Source organism: Chelmon rostratus, chromosome 22 (genome assembly GCF_017976325.1).
Source record: "Chelmon rostratus isolate fCheRos1 chromosome 22, fCheRos1.pri, whole genome shotgun sequence".
Lineage (NCBI taxonomy): Eukaryota > Metazoa > Chordata > Actinopteri > Chaetodontiformes > Chaetodontidae > Chelmon > Chelmon rostratus.
Genome location: NC_055679.1, coordinates 12,991,143 through 13,007,317, shown reverse-complemented (window position 1 = coordinate 13,007,317; position 16,175 = coordinate 12,991,143). Strand labels below are relative to the sequence as shown.

Here is a 16,175-nt window from a genome sequence, read left to right as displayed (position 1 = left end):
AGTTGCATTTTTCTTAGGGATATCGAGCAGGTGTGGACTGGATATTCTAGGTCCCTATAGAACAAAATTTTATGACTTTCGTGTTCATCTAGCGCCATCAACAGGTCGAAATTTTAATTCACCCAATACCTGCAAAACTGACATTCAGCCCCAGCTGTACTGTATTTAGCACCACTGAGCAAATGCACCATGCTAACATGCTAAACTAAGATGGAGAACCTGGTGAACGTTACATGCTTATGTTAGCATTTAGCTCAAAGCACTCATGCCTAATTAGTGTCTCACAGAGTTGCGAGCATGGCTGTAGCAGTTTTGTTTTGATATGCTCTACTTATATTTCCCCTGTTTTGCAATAAAACATGTCTTTATTTTGTTATCGAGTTACATTGGGGAGCTAACTCCCACGTGCGTTTGTTTTATTTGCATTTCTTTGATTATGCAGTTTTCGCTGGAGCCCTTTTTGAATGTCCTCGTAGAGAAGTGGAGAGAGAAAAACGCAGAGAAGACAGCAATGTCAAAGGAAATGTAAGGAGACACAAACAAGAACAGAAAGTATGAAAAGAATTGCCCACGCTCACAGACACACACACATCCACAGAGCGCAGACAGACGGATTTCACACTACGCAGGTCCAAACCAGGCAGTATTTCTCTCTCCCGATCTCACCATCCATAGATCACAAGTGTGGCAGCTTCAGATGCGCTCGGGCCACAGCTTTACCAATTGTCCAACACCCTCAATGTGGCTCAACGCAGAGATTAAAGGGGACTATGAGTAGACAGATGGACTTGGAGGGTGGCAGGGTTAACTGTTCCTAGACTCCCCCATGTGAAATCAATAGCACCTCATGAAATGTGTTTCTGTTACTGTACCACACAGCAATTTATCCTGAGGTGGTGTCAGTGAGCGGTGTGTGAGTGTGAACTCACAGGTCGTATATCACTGAGTTAGTGCACAACGGCTACTTGGTCACTTGGTGATAGCTAACTGTGGCTGTTTCAGCCTACTTTTTTTTAGTTAATATATTCAATATTAACAAAAATACAAATCCTGCTTTACAAACTCTCCACCCCAACAGCGGGTTATGTGCCATTACTGATTTAAAACCACACCACTGTATTCTGTAAGTCAGAAATAAATATTTAATAAATATTTATATATAAAAGGTCAGATGATAAGCTATGTTAGCAGCGTCCTGGTTAAGTACTGCGTACTTAACTAATTAATTTTCCTAACGCCTACACATGGCGTTGATTGAATTGATTTGGTAAAAAAAGCTTACCTTCAAGAATCTTTCCTGTTTGTTCGGCGGCTCCACCGGGTAGCACTTTGGCAACGTAGGCTCCAATGTCTCCATTACAGCCAGGGACCTCTTTCCCTCCAACCACACGGATACCCAGACCATTTCCTGAAACAAACACATGGCATCTCCTGTTTTTGCGACCGCCACGCAAACATTCAGACTCACCAATACTTTTGGCAATAATTTTCGGCACAGTTTTACAATCTGCATAGCGTTTATTTCAGGGAGACAGCATATAAAATTGTCACGGAGAGACAGAAGTATAAGCAGGAGAGGTTTATCGAGTGAAAGCTAGCTGGGGAGATATTAGCCTTAGCTAAAGCTTAAGCTACAGCCACATTGACTCGCAGATGTTTCCCCGTAACCTATAAATACCTGCTCCTATGTACCATCGTGATCGTTGTGTTCATTATTCTACACAACTAAATGAAATAGGGCAATCCTGATGGAAAAAATTTAAATAAAACTCATGCTAGCTAGCTTAGCAGAGTAGCATGTCATCTCAGCTTTGACCAGTGTGAAATTGTTGTTATTTGGTGTGGTTAAACTGCGTTAATCATTTAATTCAGACAGACACTAGCAAAACAGATATCTTACATTTAATCCCTGTGACTACAGATTGTATATATTAAAAATAAAGTTTATTTTCTTCTTGGACTACAAAGACTGAGGAACACATTTTATTTGTAGCTCATGTTTTCCATTTTTTAGGCACTATGTTGGTTAAACGGCAGTTATGGAGGTGTTAATTCAGCCTAAACAAGCATAAAAATTAAGGCAACACAATTTTTCTTTTATTCAGTTCGTTTGTCTCTCAGTTCTCATTCTCAGTTTCACTGCTTCTGCATACAGTTTTCTGCCTTTGTAGAGCAGCACACACAACAGCAACAGCATACATGTCAGCTCCTCTGCTGATTATCTCCAAATTGCATGTGGATCTATTATTTGTCCCTGCACAGGTCACACATAAAAATGCCTTCACTTACACAGAACTGGAGCTTCCCTCATTTTACAGTATGAAACACTTTATAATGGTAATGGAAGCAAGAACCAAATGACTGAGGCAAAATGACTCAGTTCAGTACCGGGTCCTCGTAAACAGAACACTTCCTTTGTGGGCTGTTTGTTAATTGCGTAAGATAATCCTAAGTGTGAGGGATACGCCATTTTGAGCATGGCAATGACTGATGAGCGTGGAGAACAGCCAAATCAAAAGGGAAGCCAGGGAATGAAATGTCTGCCTGCTTCGAGCCTGGAGGAATGGTGTGATGGAACGTAATGGCAGGGGAAGTGACTCGCCAGTTTCTTGAGATCTGGCATGAATATCAATAAGTACAATGCGTGAAGCATGCAAGTCATGCTCTGTCAAACTAATGAGATGTTATGATCCATATTAATACGTACATTCAACTGTTGTTATTTCAAAATAGTTTTGAATCTATTTATGATCATTCACATTGAATAAAAAGAGAATGTCTTTGCTGTAAGCAGTGCATATTTGATACAGTCAGTAAGCAATGGGGTCAATAAAATCTAATGCATGCATCACAGTCAATAACACATTAGCTTGTAATACATGCCTCTTTGAACACATATTAGTCCTTCTCTTGGCATGCTGCTGTTGTTATGCAATGAAATGTAGTAAACTGTGGTACTTTACCTGAGACACTGCGGTCTTTGGGATCCCTCTGCAGTTTGACCCTGAGGTGAGGGAAGGGGTAGTACGGACCTTTTCCCTGTGGCCCATACACAGTGGTGAGATGTCATGTATGTACAGGGTAAATGGGAAACAGTTAAGTATGGATTCTTTGCAACATGGACATATATATGAGGCATTTAAGTGCCTTGAAATTGAGCGTGGGTGCATGCATTTCATCACTCCTTGGACTATAGAGTACATGCAAGAACTTTACCAGTGTCTGTGCGTGCAGTATACTTGTGTGTTTTTTCCTGTTTCACCTGTCTCTTCTCTTGTCCATTCTCTGACCGTCCGTCTCTAGGTTTGTCAAACCAGTCTGTCTCCTCTCGTCTAAGGTGGTACGCTTCAGGGATACAAACAAGCAGTACTTCAGAACCGGTCTGAGAACCTGCACTTTTTCCTTCTATTTAGGATGTTTCTTCAGTTCATATAAACGTGACTATATGCTATTAAACAAAATCCTGAGCATGAAAAGTCTATATTAATTAGTGATTGGAATAAAAATATGAGGAAAACAAGGGTCCAAAAAATGCTAATTATTTCACTTTCATGTGAAGAGGGGAAAGATGTGAAGCAACATTTTTCACAGGTATTATCAGCACAAAATGCAGTTAGACAGTGAATAAAAACAGCATTAGTACAGGATGTATAGTAGCATAATCTTAAACCTATGTGGTAATTTTCTATGAATGTAAATGTTGGGTATGTACATTTGCATTATGCACAGAACGGTATGTGTCTTATCATATGACATTTTTGCAATGTAAAATCACTGAAATTTGTTTGAAGAATTGCAAATTATGGTGGTTCTTTGCCATTTCAGTGTCTTAAACCTCCCCAACATTTTGCTATCAATTTATGATGATGTGCATTTGACTTGATGTAGGTTAATATGTTAGCTAATGGATGACTAGAGAACTGAACTATACTCTACCATTGGTTGCATCGTCTCTGTTCAAAGCCATCAGGGAATCACTTAGGGCTGGAATCAAGGCAAATCGGTTTACATTGCAAAATGACGGGATCCATATGAATTTATTAACAAGTAGTTATTGCTGCATTCAAAACCACTCAAAACTGGGATCTTTAAATGATTAAACCAAAACTCTGTTAGAATCTGAACTTAATAAAGTTGTCACATTTTGCATCCCATTTCATGAAAACACTGTTGTTAGTTAGGAAACTGACCAGGTTGTTGCTGCTTAAGTAAGCACTTCACAGAATACATCAATTAATGTGATAGAATGGTTTTCACCATGACAGGACGAGTATGCATTGACAATATATTGCTTATAAATTGAATTGATGGTCTATGGCTTTTACCAAGCAAAACATATCCAAAGGTTAGGAAAGAGGGGATTGCAGTAAACTAAGATTTATGTTATATTCTTGCTTATGAGATTAATCGTCTTCCTGTTGGAATGAGGCACATTTTACAACACTGCCTCCTCTTAGTGATGACAAGTCAGAATACAATATGCTTTTAGTAATAAAAAGTGTCTGGAAAAATAAATGTTTGCTCAGCAGTTCTGAAGTATTCTTGCATTATTGATGGTTTTTATCAGGTCATTTCCTGTTTCATAATCAAAACTACAGAAAACAATGGGTCATACTAATAGAGTGTGTTCATTTTGAGTAAAATGAGGCAGTAATTCTTTTAGGAAATGCAGGATAAGAAAAACCTGTATAAAAGGTCAACAGGCATAAATGTATTCCATGCAACATAAAGTCACTGATGTATCACAATATATACAAGCAAATATTCATGACAAGACATGCACGTTAAAGTGATATATTTATTACACACATGTTAGTGTTGTGACCAAATAGCATGCATTTCGCAATAAAAATACAATCAAGGTCCCCCTATTGTGATGACTGTATCCTGCTTCAAAGTATGCCATTCTAATTTGTTAACATTTTGATGTGGCCTATAGTTTTGTGTAATAATTTAACCCACAAATATATTTATAGACTAAATACACAAACGTCATACACTATCCACATTTTACACCAACTGTTGTAGAATCCAAAAATACTGGACTATTGCAATATATTGTCATTTTGAAGAGTAATTGCAGAAGAAGTGGTTCAACTGACAGAATTCTGTACCAATTGAGTTAATTTAGTGGGGGAGGCACTTTTTCAGTTTATTATTTCTAGGAAAAAAAAGTTTTCTAGATCTGATCTAAATTTTGAAGGATTATTCGACTATTGTGGCTCAAGTCTTGCATCATTAAAAAGCAGGATTTGAAAGACTACGAAAATCTTCTTTGAGAGTTGAACAGCTACAAATGACAGCATGCTCTAAATAATGTGCAGACTTCCACAAGTGAGCATTTGCAATTTGAGGAAGGAAACCTCCCACACAATGTGGCTGTAACAGAAAGTTAGACTGAATGGTGTCATGCAGTGAACTAATATTGGAAAATGTTACACAATATCTGGAATGCAGACAGAAACACAGCGCATGCATAAAGATACATTCAAGCATACCCTCTAAGACACCAAGCAAAATGTACAAGGCATGCATGCACACCAGATATAAACTGACTGACCAACAGTACTGACACCAGAAAACAGAAAGAAGATACATTCACCACAAGTCAAGGTTAAACATCAAAACAGGAAAAACAGACACATGCAGACTTTCAATAAATACACAAAACCTAAAACTTTTACACAATAGTAATAAATGAAAGCAAGACAAACCATAACCAGACACTCTCAAGGATGAAATTTTAAGTAGTAAAAGAGTAACAGTGTGACAAGTCTGTTTTTTACCTTCACTATCTGACATGGTGCCCTGAAGGTCATCCAGCAGCACATAACCCCTACCCCTGGTTGGCTCTTCCCTGATATGTTGCTGCTGCTGAGAGTCCTGCAAGGACAGGCAGGAACCAAACTGGTCCCTTGAATCAGCTGAGATGGGCGGCAGAGGTCCCGCTGATGCACGGGCCATGCCCATAGGCTGCCCGACAGGGCTCAGTGGACTCTCTTCCTCTGAGTTCTGGGCCACGATGGGTATTCGGCCACGGCCACTTTGCACAATGGGAAGGCTGGTGGGTTTGGTGCGACCAGAGGGTGTTTGATAGCTTGGTCCATCTCCAGATGCTTCACCGTCTCCTTTCAGCCTTAGTGAAGAGCTGGAAGGGTCTCTTTTGATAGATAAGTCCAGACCATAGCAAGATGTGGGCCTGGATGAGGGTCTTGAGCGACTGCCACTAGGATAGGCAGAGTCCAAACCTAAGCTTTGGCCCAAGTTTAGAGATCCAGCCAAGTTGGCTCCCAAGGTAGACCCCAGATATTTTTGCTGCTCTGCAATATTCTTACGAAGACCAAAGGTAATCTCGTCCTGCAGGAGCCGGCTGGACCTTGGGGATGCACTGGTAGACCCAATGTAGCTGGTATAGTCTGTCTCCAAACCTCTGTTGTCTGTAATGGATGAATATTTGGATGATATTTTAGGTTCTAACAATGGAGTCTTATGTTTTTGGTACAACATGGATGCTGGAAGTTGTTTAGCTGCTTGCTTCTCTAGAGTAAGACGACTTATGCTATACTTATCCGCCTTTGGATACTGTCTTTGAGAGTAACCAGAGATGCCAGAACTAGGGGTATAGTAGTGTTGGGAGAGACCTGTCAGTTGTTCTAGGTTTTCTGTCCCTCCAGTACTTCTCCTAAACTCTTGCTTGAGCTGCTGTTTCAGAAGTTTTAGTTCGTAGGGTTCCTCCATTGTATCCTCTTCATCAGGGGTCTTTCCAAACGTATGGAGCCTAGAGGTGGATCCCAGGTAGTCAGTAGACCCCAGATCGGCGGCACTCCTACGCAGTAGCTTCTCTGCCTTAGCCAGCTCCCTCTCAGCCAAACTATAAGATGAAGACAGACCTGTGGAGCCCTTAGCCAGTTCTGCAGCATCTTCCAGCAACATATAACTCCGAGGTGTGTGGTGATCTACATCGCTGTAATAGGAATCAGAGACACCTGACATGGGGCTACGTGCCATACTTCCTACCTCCAAGGCTCTGAGGTCAAGATGGTTGCCATATTTGTCATACTTGACTCCCAGGTAAGCTGATGATGTGGGGTCAGGCTGGCGGCTAATGACATCATACTTAGTTGCATCTAGCTCTGAGAGGAGGGCTGCTTGTCTGGCAGCTTTTTGCTGCAACAGGAGCATCTGGTGGTAACTCTGCTGCTGGGAGCTAGTCAGTGAGGGGACAGAGGAGTAGATAGAATGAGACTGGTAGGACTGGGGAGTCTGGTAGAGAGACTGCTGGTACTGGCTTTGATTATATTGGTACTGGGAGTATTTTCCATACTCATGCTTGGTTTGAGGTGGCACAAAGTCATCCAACTCTGACTGGGGAGCTGTCCTAGGACGTTCAAGACCATGACCTTCAATCTCCTCATCTTCACCACCTCCACGCCCACCTCTAGTCTCTCTGATGTTACTGACTTCACTATCTGACATATAGTCTCTGTCCTCGGCAACACTCTGTAAGTAGGCCCTTTCCCTCTTCTCTCGCTCCTTCAGTAGCACATCTTTTCTACGATTAATGCCCATCTCCAAGTATCGAAGCTTGGCATCAATCTCTTTTTCCTCCTCATCTAGTTCTGCTTGTCTCTTGCGGAGCTTGGAAGACTCACGCTCCACCAGATCTAGCTCACGATCAATGTCTTGTAGAATCTTGGCTCGTGCCATGTTGGAATTGCGGCACATTCTTCTGCGGGCAGAGCCAGTGCTGTATGCTGTTTGGCCACTTGTTGTTGACTCATCCTCTGATGGTGGATTGGGGAGAGTCCTCTTCACCTTCTTTTGAGTGCCTGTTGGTGTGCCACCTGAGCCTTTCCCCTGTATCAAAGATAAACAAAAAACTGATTGGGACTGTAGGAACTCAAAGCCTTTTTTTAATCCCCATAAATGAGACAGCTGGTTATGACTTTCTCTGAACCATTTTACTCAGAAATTATTAACTTGAGATAATAGCTTAATTTTGCATGACTTCAATAATTATTATTATTATCTGAATTCATTTGTCAAATTAAACAAGGGGAAAACGGAATCAATTCCAGTCTCCATAGTGTTAATATAAAGTAATGACTAAAAATTAGGACATGCACACTGGGGGATTTAAGTGTATAAAGGTAAACACAGGAAAACACAGTTTATTGATCACCTTTTGTGCATCCCAATAAGATATGTATTCTTGCCCATAAATGTTGCCCACTACTCACTAAATTGTACACTCCTCAGTGTGGTTTCAAAAGAAGTAATTTATTCACACTGAGCCTCTGTGGATCTCTGACAACTCAATATTTTCATGCAAGCTCAGCTGATTTCCCATCCTTTTATGTATGTATGAGATTCTCAAGAGTGAATTGCCCAGGCAGAAAACTGACTTCTATACCCCTTGAGGGCCAAGAGCAACATAGGATGCTTAAGTGGGTATGCATAACCTATTCAGTTGTTTCTTTCATTTCCCTGTATGTACAATATATGTTTCCCTTCAAAATTACATTAGAGCTTTGCGCATTACTGTGAGTGTTTTCATAAAATGTAATAGAGTATTATGGTAGTAACACATACTGTAATTCTTTAGATTAATTAGAGGAGACTTTGAGATTAAGTGGTCACACCAGTGTACAGAATGGAAACAACAACACTGTATAACATTAAGTTCAATGAAGGAGTATATATGCATAACTACATTTGCTTGTGTGAAGGCTCAGCAAAATTCTCTATTAATACACAAAGCAGGTATTCCATTAAATCTCCATTCAGTTCAATCTATTAAATTGTTCTTTTTTAAATTCTTCCTTCATCCACCAGGAGTATTAAGTAGTCAAAATGGTAGCAGTATTCCCAGTACTTAATATGCATGTCATATTGTGTGTTGTGCAAGCGTCCTCATGCAAACATGAAGACAGCATGCAATCTCTTGCTGTAGGGCAGGATTGTTAACTACAGAGCCATCATGTCACTTGTGCTATGAGTAAGACATAACAAAGGATGGTTTCATTGGTGTTGCAAGACACTTGACCGATGGAGTAATATATAAAAACTGATTGACTTACAATCAGTAAGGCAAGGTGTACAAGGTGAGTTTCTATTGTTCCTTGTTTGCTTGGAAAAATATTTACGCATTTGTGAGTAAAACAGTTAAAGTCTAATTCATATGACCTTAAATGCCATAACAAACCAAATTTAAAAGAAACTGTCATCATTAGAGCTATTACCATGTTATTTTATCAAGAAATATGCTCAATACTCAAACACCTCACCAGACACATCTAACTTTGCATATTACTGACTCAAAGAGCAGTTTAAACACAAATAACATTCTTGCCTTCTGACAATAAAAATGATGATAAAAAAAAAATAATAATAATAAATAAGAAAAAAACACTTGTTCTTGTGAGCTAGTGCCTATTTTTTTCTATTGTAAATTAAAGTGATACTTATAATACTCACAGTATAACTGTCACCATACTGGGTGCCAGATGTTGCCCTTTCTTCTCCTGTTGGACTCATGGGCTTAGGGTCAGACAAGGATCTCTGCATGGCTTTTGCTCCCCTGGGACTTCCTGGAGAGGCTTTTGATGGATCTTCACTTCCTCTTAGCTTTTGGGGGCTTGTATCACCCAGTGACTTCTCATAGGACACAAACTCAAGGGATTTGCTCGGGGATATACAGGGGGATATGGGCGAATAGAGCACTTTGGGAGATTTAGGAGGGGCTTGAAGTGTAGAGGACTCAACTTTGAGATTAGGAGACTGGCCTATTTCTAAGGGGGTAGGTCGTTTCTTTGGTGAGGTCCTTTCAGAGTCAGACAGCTCCATCCTGGTGTCCATTCTAATGTTCCCCTCTGTATCTGTTTGTATAGAAATCTCAGTGTGAGCTTGAAGAGATATCTCTGACTGTCCACCCCTATCACCTCTGGCAGTGCGTGGTCGGCTTTGTCGGCTTCTGGTTTGAGCCTCCCATTCCTCTTGATCCTCATCATCAGTCTGCACACAACTGTCAACACTCTTTTTTGCACTTCTCTTTTTTCTCCCTGCTGTATAAGCTTTGCTGACTGCCTCATCTTCTTCATCTGTCTGACACCCACTATCCGTGATCTTTCGGGCCAGCACTGTGCCATCAGGCCCTATAACAATTGCTTCCTGCAAGCCATGCCCTGGTATGTCCCCTCCTGGATACATCTGACGAAGCTTTTGCTCTTCCAGTTGAAGTCGCAGCTGCTCTTGAAGTCTCTGAATCTGCTCAAGCTGCTGCTGTTGCTGGGCATAAGTTTCTTTCTGCATCATTAGATGAGCCTGTCTTTCCTCTTCTTGTTGGGTCAGGATGTGCTGCTTCATGGCCTGCAGCTCCTCCAGTTCCTTTTGTACCAGGAGCTGTTCCTGTTCACGGAACCGCTGAATCTCCTGGCGCTCCCACTCCAATTCTTCAGCCAGGCGCTGTTGCTTGAGTTTCTCCATCTCCAGCCTCTCACGTTCTGCCTGATACTGGCCATCCCCAGGAACCATGGGTGAAGACAGAGCCTCAAGTGAAGCAGCTATGGCCTCCAGGGATGCATCAGTGTAGGTGTCAAGGGATAAAGAGGTTGTTGCTGTGCTGACAGCATGGGCAGCAGTAGTTCCACCTCTAGAGATCTCCAGATTCAGTGGGGCATCGCCTTGCTCTTCTGTTGCAGGAGTGGAGATAGTGGACAGGAAACTATGGGATCGTGTAAGTGGCAAGTTCTGGAGGTTGGACAGGGAAGGCATGGTGTCGCTGGTGTGCATACCTGACAGGGTGTTGTATGTTGTACTAAAGATGGACCCAGGTTGGGTGGTAATGGCATATGTAGATGGTATTGGTGCTGCAACAGAAGAATAGACCACCCCATTTGATGACCTTAAGACACTGCTTGTACCAAAGAGAGTACCAACAGCACTTGTGACTCTGGCTTGGGAATAGGGTGGAATTGTCAGTCCTGCGTAAGTTCCTTTCTTGGAGTAGTCAACAGCTTCACCTGTCAAAAGTCAAAAACATCAGTTGAGTCCAAATAATACAGACTTATTCAATATGGAAGCAAGCCATGCCTTATCCAAATTATGAAAAAAGGTGGAAAATGGAAAAAAAAACTCCATTGTTGAGATATGCAACAAGCATAAACAAGATGGACAGTAACAGCATGCAGACACATGCAAAAATATTATGATGAATGAACAAAAAAAAAGAATTGTCCATGCAAAACAAAAACAAAAACAAACCAAAAATGGCACATTAGCCATGAATGAGTGGAGGCAGTTCAAAGTGACATTTAAGTGACAGGTCTGCAATGTCACTGCACTGACCTGCATCAGAAATCTTCGCAGAGGTAAGATCTACTGCACCCTCTGTGGTGCCACTGAAATTATAGCTGTTCTTACTCTTGTAAAAGAACAGGCCAGCTTCTGCCAGGTTAGTGTCTGACATAGATGGTTTAATTCCACCAAACCCTCTCATGCCATAAGGTGATCGGTCATACTGGTAATGGTCATCACGATATCCAAAACGGTCTTCAGGCAAGGGTGTGGTAGGTTGCTGTTTAGTACAGCTTCCTGCAAATGGAAGCTTATATACAACATCACAGCATACAGCTCTTTTTCCTGCAGTCAGATCCACCGGTTTGCCATCATCATCTGTGATTACAGCCGTGGCCACTTCAGCAGAAGCAGCATCAACTGATACCACAGTATTGAATTGTTTCGTTGTGCTAAGGTCAACAGCTCCCGCCACTGTGGTTGAACCTATAGTTAATCCATTGGCAGCACAACTTGCAGTAGAAGTGGGTGCAATAGTAACAGGGGTGGTCTGGAATGTCCCCCCACCTGTGCTTGATCCTACTGAGAGGTTAATAGGGATCTCTGTACCAGCATGAGTGGAGGGTTGAGAATCAATTGGGCGATATATAATTTGGGAGACAGGCTCAAATGCTTTGTTTTTTGTTAGCTGAAGGGGCACTGAAGATGCTTGAGAGGTGTCTAAATTGTCACACTGCTGGATTGTGGCAGCACAGGTCACAATGGTGATGCTATCAGTCACTATAGATAGAGTGGATGATTCAGCACTGAGATTCACCACAGGTGACTGCACCGCACTGTTCTGACGACTGCTATCTGTTGCAAAGGACTGCCGTCTTGAGTCTGGGCCAGAAGACAGATCCACACCATTCATGTCTGATTCTGGGTCCACCTTCACAGTCCTAAGATCTACCACCTCAGAGGGTTGAAGGGCCTGTCCATTCTGTGCTGGAAATTGGGGTTTGGGTTTCTCCATTGAGATTGGGACACCATTTGCCCTTGGAGCTGGCACTGGTGGTGGTGTCCTTTCATGAACGACAGAGACCATGGTCCTTTGGACTTCTGTAGTGACCACTTGAGAGATGAGATTAGGCATAACCACAGGTCGCTGTGCTGAGGCAGATATAGCCTCAATTATGTGACAAGAACTAGAGACATGTTTTTCTGGGCCACAAATCTCTTGACTCTCAATGGATTCTGTGACACGAGTGTATGCCAGAGGCACCCTGGTTGTTTGAGGAGGGGTTGGTTGTGGATGTTGCTGTGGATATGACTGAGGTTGAGGCTGTGGCTGGTGATAACTTTGGGGTTGAGCTTGGCGTGAAGGAGATGCTGGGCCAGGGCTAGAGGGAGCTTGAGTTGAGACACTGTCTACTGGAGAGCTAGGCTGGGACGGCAGTGTGATGACCACATACGTGTCACGAAGATTGCTGGCATATCTTGGAGAAGAAGGAGACTTTGGTGAGGGTTGAAACGGCTTGCTCTCAGAAGAAGGGCTCAGATTCAGGGCTATGTCAGTAGAACCAGTGGGAAGTACAGTTGGTCTCGGTGGATGTGGGGCATGGGCAGGTGACGAAGGCTGTGAGCCAGGCTTTGGTGCAATTGGTGGTTTGACACCATGTCCAGGTCTGCTATCTCCAATCCCAACAGGAATGGATGGCTTTGGAGGAATAGGAGGGGGAACATGAGGTTTGTACATTGGTGTAACTGCTTGTCTTGTAGGTGGTCCTTGGGCTGCAGTCATAGCCACTGTCTCTGGCCTGACTGAAGTTGCTGAAGCCTGAGGTGGAAGTGGAACTGGAGGTTTCCTGGGAAAAACAGTAGGTTTTGGTGGGGTAGGAGGAGGCAGTGGTGGTGCAACAGGTACTTCTGTTTTTTCCTGAGAATTAGCCCTACGTGGTACGCTTGGTTTGGGTGGCACAGGTGGGGCAGTTGACACTACACTGGGAATACTTGGTGTGTATTGGGGGACTGTGGGCAAGGGTGATACACTGGCAATCACATGGGCTGATGTTCTTGGGAGTGCACTAGATAAGTCAATGACATCAGCTTGGGATGCTGCGATTGTGGTGTGAGGTTGCTGATCCAATGTGGATGATGGAGGAGATTCAGAAAACACTGTCACAGGCTCAGTATCTGCAGATGATGCCTTATCTGACACTGCAGTTATCTCCTCTCCTTTCTTGCTTATACTCTCATCATCAGAGGACAACTCTCCTGAAGAGCACTGCGTCACCTTTAAATCTGGGATGGGGTGGAGTGCCCTTCTAGATGCAGTGGCTTCCACTTCTGGCTCCTGCTGAGTTGGACTTGTTCCAGGAGTCAGCACTTTTTTCATTAGCTCTTCATAGGCAGTTTCAGCATCCAGCAATGGCTTCCCATCTTTACCTAATGTTACTGTACTGCTTTTGGAGAAGGTATTCTCAGCAGGTTGCAACACAATTTCTGGGGTAGTACTTTCCTTTTTTGGCTGCATATTTTGATATTCCTGCTCCAGCTGCATGAATTCTTTCCTCTTCTTTATCATGTCCTCATAAACTTCATCTGGTGATCTCAGCTTTTTAGGCTGAGTAGGAACAACAATCTTCTCTGGAGCCCCCAGATCAGCTGTTGAATCATCAACAAGAGATGCATAGGCATAGTCTTCAATGAGCATGCCTCCGTAAAGGGACTCTTTTCCTGGTTGCATCTCACCTTTGTCAACTGTTGGAGATGTAGCCCTCAGCATTATTTCCTCATAGGTCTCATCAGCAGATTTGAGAATTTTTTTCTGTTCTTTCTCAGTATTTTGGTTATCTGTTGGGGACTGAAGAGATACTGATGTAGGCAGTTGATACGTTTTCTGAACTGCTGCAATCTTTGCAGCATGGATTTCAAGCCCTTCAGGATCTGACTCAATACTGGGGGAGAAATCAGAGCAGGATGATCGCCTGATTTCTTCCATTTCAGCCTCTTGCCTCAGTTCCTCAGTTGGTGAGGCATCTTCAATGGGGGACAGGTTGCTTGGCGGCGTCTTTGGACGCTCTCGTCTCCTCTGGGCTCGAATCTCTTCTTTGTCTTTTTTGGATTTTTTCCCTGAGCCCTTTTGTTTTTCTTGTTCCTTAAGGAGCTCCTCTTCTTCCCGTAACTCTTCTTCCTCAGAAGAGTCTTCAATAGTTGGCAGCATTTGACCAGGTTGCCTGTGTTTGGCTTTCCTATGTTGTTTACCCTCACCGGAACGGATATGGCTGGGACTACTACTGTCACTGTCTTCATCTAGTGATGACAGGGATGTTGGGGATGTTCCAGGAGTAAAGCTGGACGCATGTAGACTGGATGACCCCTCACCTCTTGACCGATCATCTGGAGAGTCTGTAAGGCTTTCCATTTCAGGCTCTCCATCATCATTAGGTATATGCATAGGGCTGCTGGTTGCATTCAGCTCCATAGTTTGGAATTTGCGAACTGCAGTACCAGTCTGATGCTCCTCTCCTTTTGGTTCTGGTCCCTCCTCTTTGTCTATATCAGGTTGATCCAATGAGCCTCTGAGTTGCTTATCTTCTTCATCATCTGGACTTATAGTGCTTTTCTTCGTAAGTCGCCTGGCTTTTCCTGATGTGCTCCTCTCTACTGTCTCTGTTTTCTTCTGTTCCATTTTTTTCTTCTCATCCTCTCTGATTTTTCGCCGGACTAGATTCTCCTCATCAGACGGGGAGGCATCCTCATTCTCACTCATTTCCATTATCTGTTTTCGAATAAAATCCTCATCATCCCCTGACATTGGGCTTTCTTTTCCAAAACTTTCACTGCTATCATCCAGGGAATCTGCTCTGACATCCATGGGCACAAGAAGCTTTTTCTTTGTGGTACCTTTGGTATTCTTCTCAGAAAGTTCTCTGTCATCCTCTGAGCTGGGTGAGTCAGGTGAGAGAGGAAGCACCTCTAATTTGCGTCTGGTCTTCAAAGTGTCTGTTAGTTTCTCCTCATCCTTTGGTTGTGTGTTTGCCTGAGCCTCAAGAATGGGAAGGACTGTGCTTTCCAGCTTGGCTAGGTCTGATGGGCTGGTGGGACTGCCCTCCTTGGCAGCCATTTCTTTCTCTGCAGGTTCTTTCAGGGTCTCCACCATTGTCACCTGTTGGTTTGAAACAGACACAGTTAATGTTTTCCTGAGATACTGCAATAAAAATGAATATATCTAAACAGGAATTTAAAGTTTTTTACATGTGCACCACATAAAGGGTAGAGAAATTCATGAAAAATAACAAATGTGGGTTTGAAAATATGCCTCTGGAAATCCAGTAATTGGTTGTAAAAACAGAATATTTTTCCAATACATAAAATAAGGAAGTAAGGATATGTGAAAGCAAAACAGTTATTGCAATATTTAGTTTCCATTTCCATTTTCCATAACTGACACATCTAAATACATTCTAAAATATGGTAAGTACAAAAGATAATCTAGTCTACCACCACTTGCGCCAAATACTATGGTCACCTCAGCAACTGCATCTTCATCACTGGGCTTTCCCAGAGGCTGAGCTTCAGCCTTCTTTGTCACTTCCACATTATTGTTGTCCTCCTTTGGGCCTTTGTCCTGCTCACTAACTACAGAGACTGGGATTTTAGGTTCTGCTACTGGGACTGAAGCTACTGATACAGACACACCTCCATTTTCAAAAGTGGTCTCTGATATCTCATCCTTCTTTGATGTTTTGTTCTTTTCTACATCAAACTGTGCAGTGCCATCTTTGTCACAGACTGAGCTTGTCTCTGATACGAAAGTAGGTTCCTGGATGTTTCCAGCAACAAGTTGTGACTCAGCCTCTTTTTTGTCAAGTTCTTCCTCCTTCTCTTTGATTAAC

The 16,175-nt window shown here is 42.6% G+C and overlaps 1 protein-coding gene across 1 annotated transcript in view; it reads right to left on the bottom strand.

The window, feature by feature from the left end:
- Positions 1-16,175, bottom strand: part of pcloa (piccolo presynaptic cytomatrix protein a) — a 54,893-nt gene that overhangs the window by 15,267 nt on the left and 23,451 nt on the right. Inside the window, exons 6-12 of the mRNA XM_041964078.1 lie at positions 11,347-15,445; positions 9,478-11,021; positions 5,787-7,857; positions 3,937-3,984; positions 3,263-3,345; positions 2,964-3,039; positions 1,283-1,408 (exon numbers count right to left, since the gene is read on the bottom strand). Coding sequence (XP_041820012.1) covers positions 1,283-1,408; positions 2,964-3,039; positions 3,263-3,345; positions 3,937-3,984; positions 5,787-7,857; positions 9,478-11,021; positions 11,347-15,445 — 8,047 coding nt within the window. The remainder of the gene's footprint in view (positions 1-1,282; positions 1,409-2,963; positions 3,040-3,262; positions 3,346-3,936; positions 3,985-5,786; positions 7,858-9,477; positions 11,022-11,346; positions 15,446-16,175) is intronic.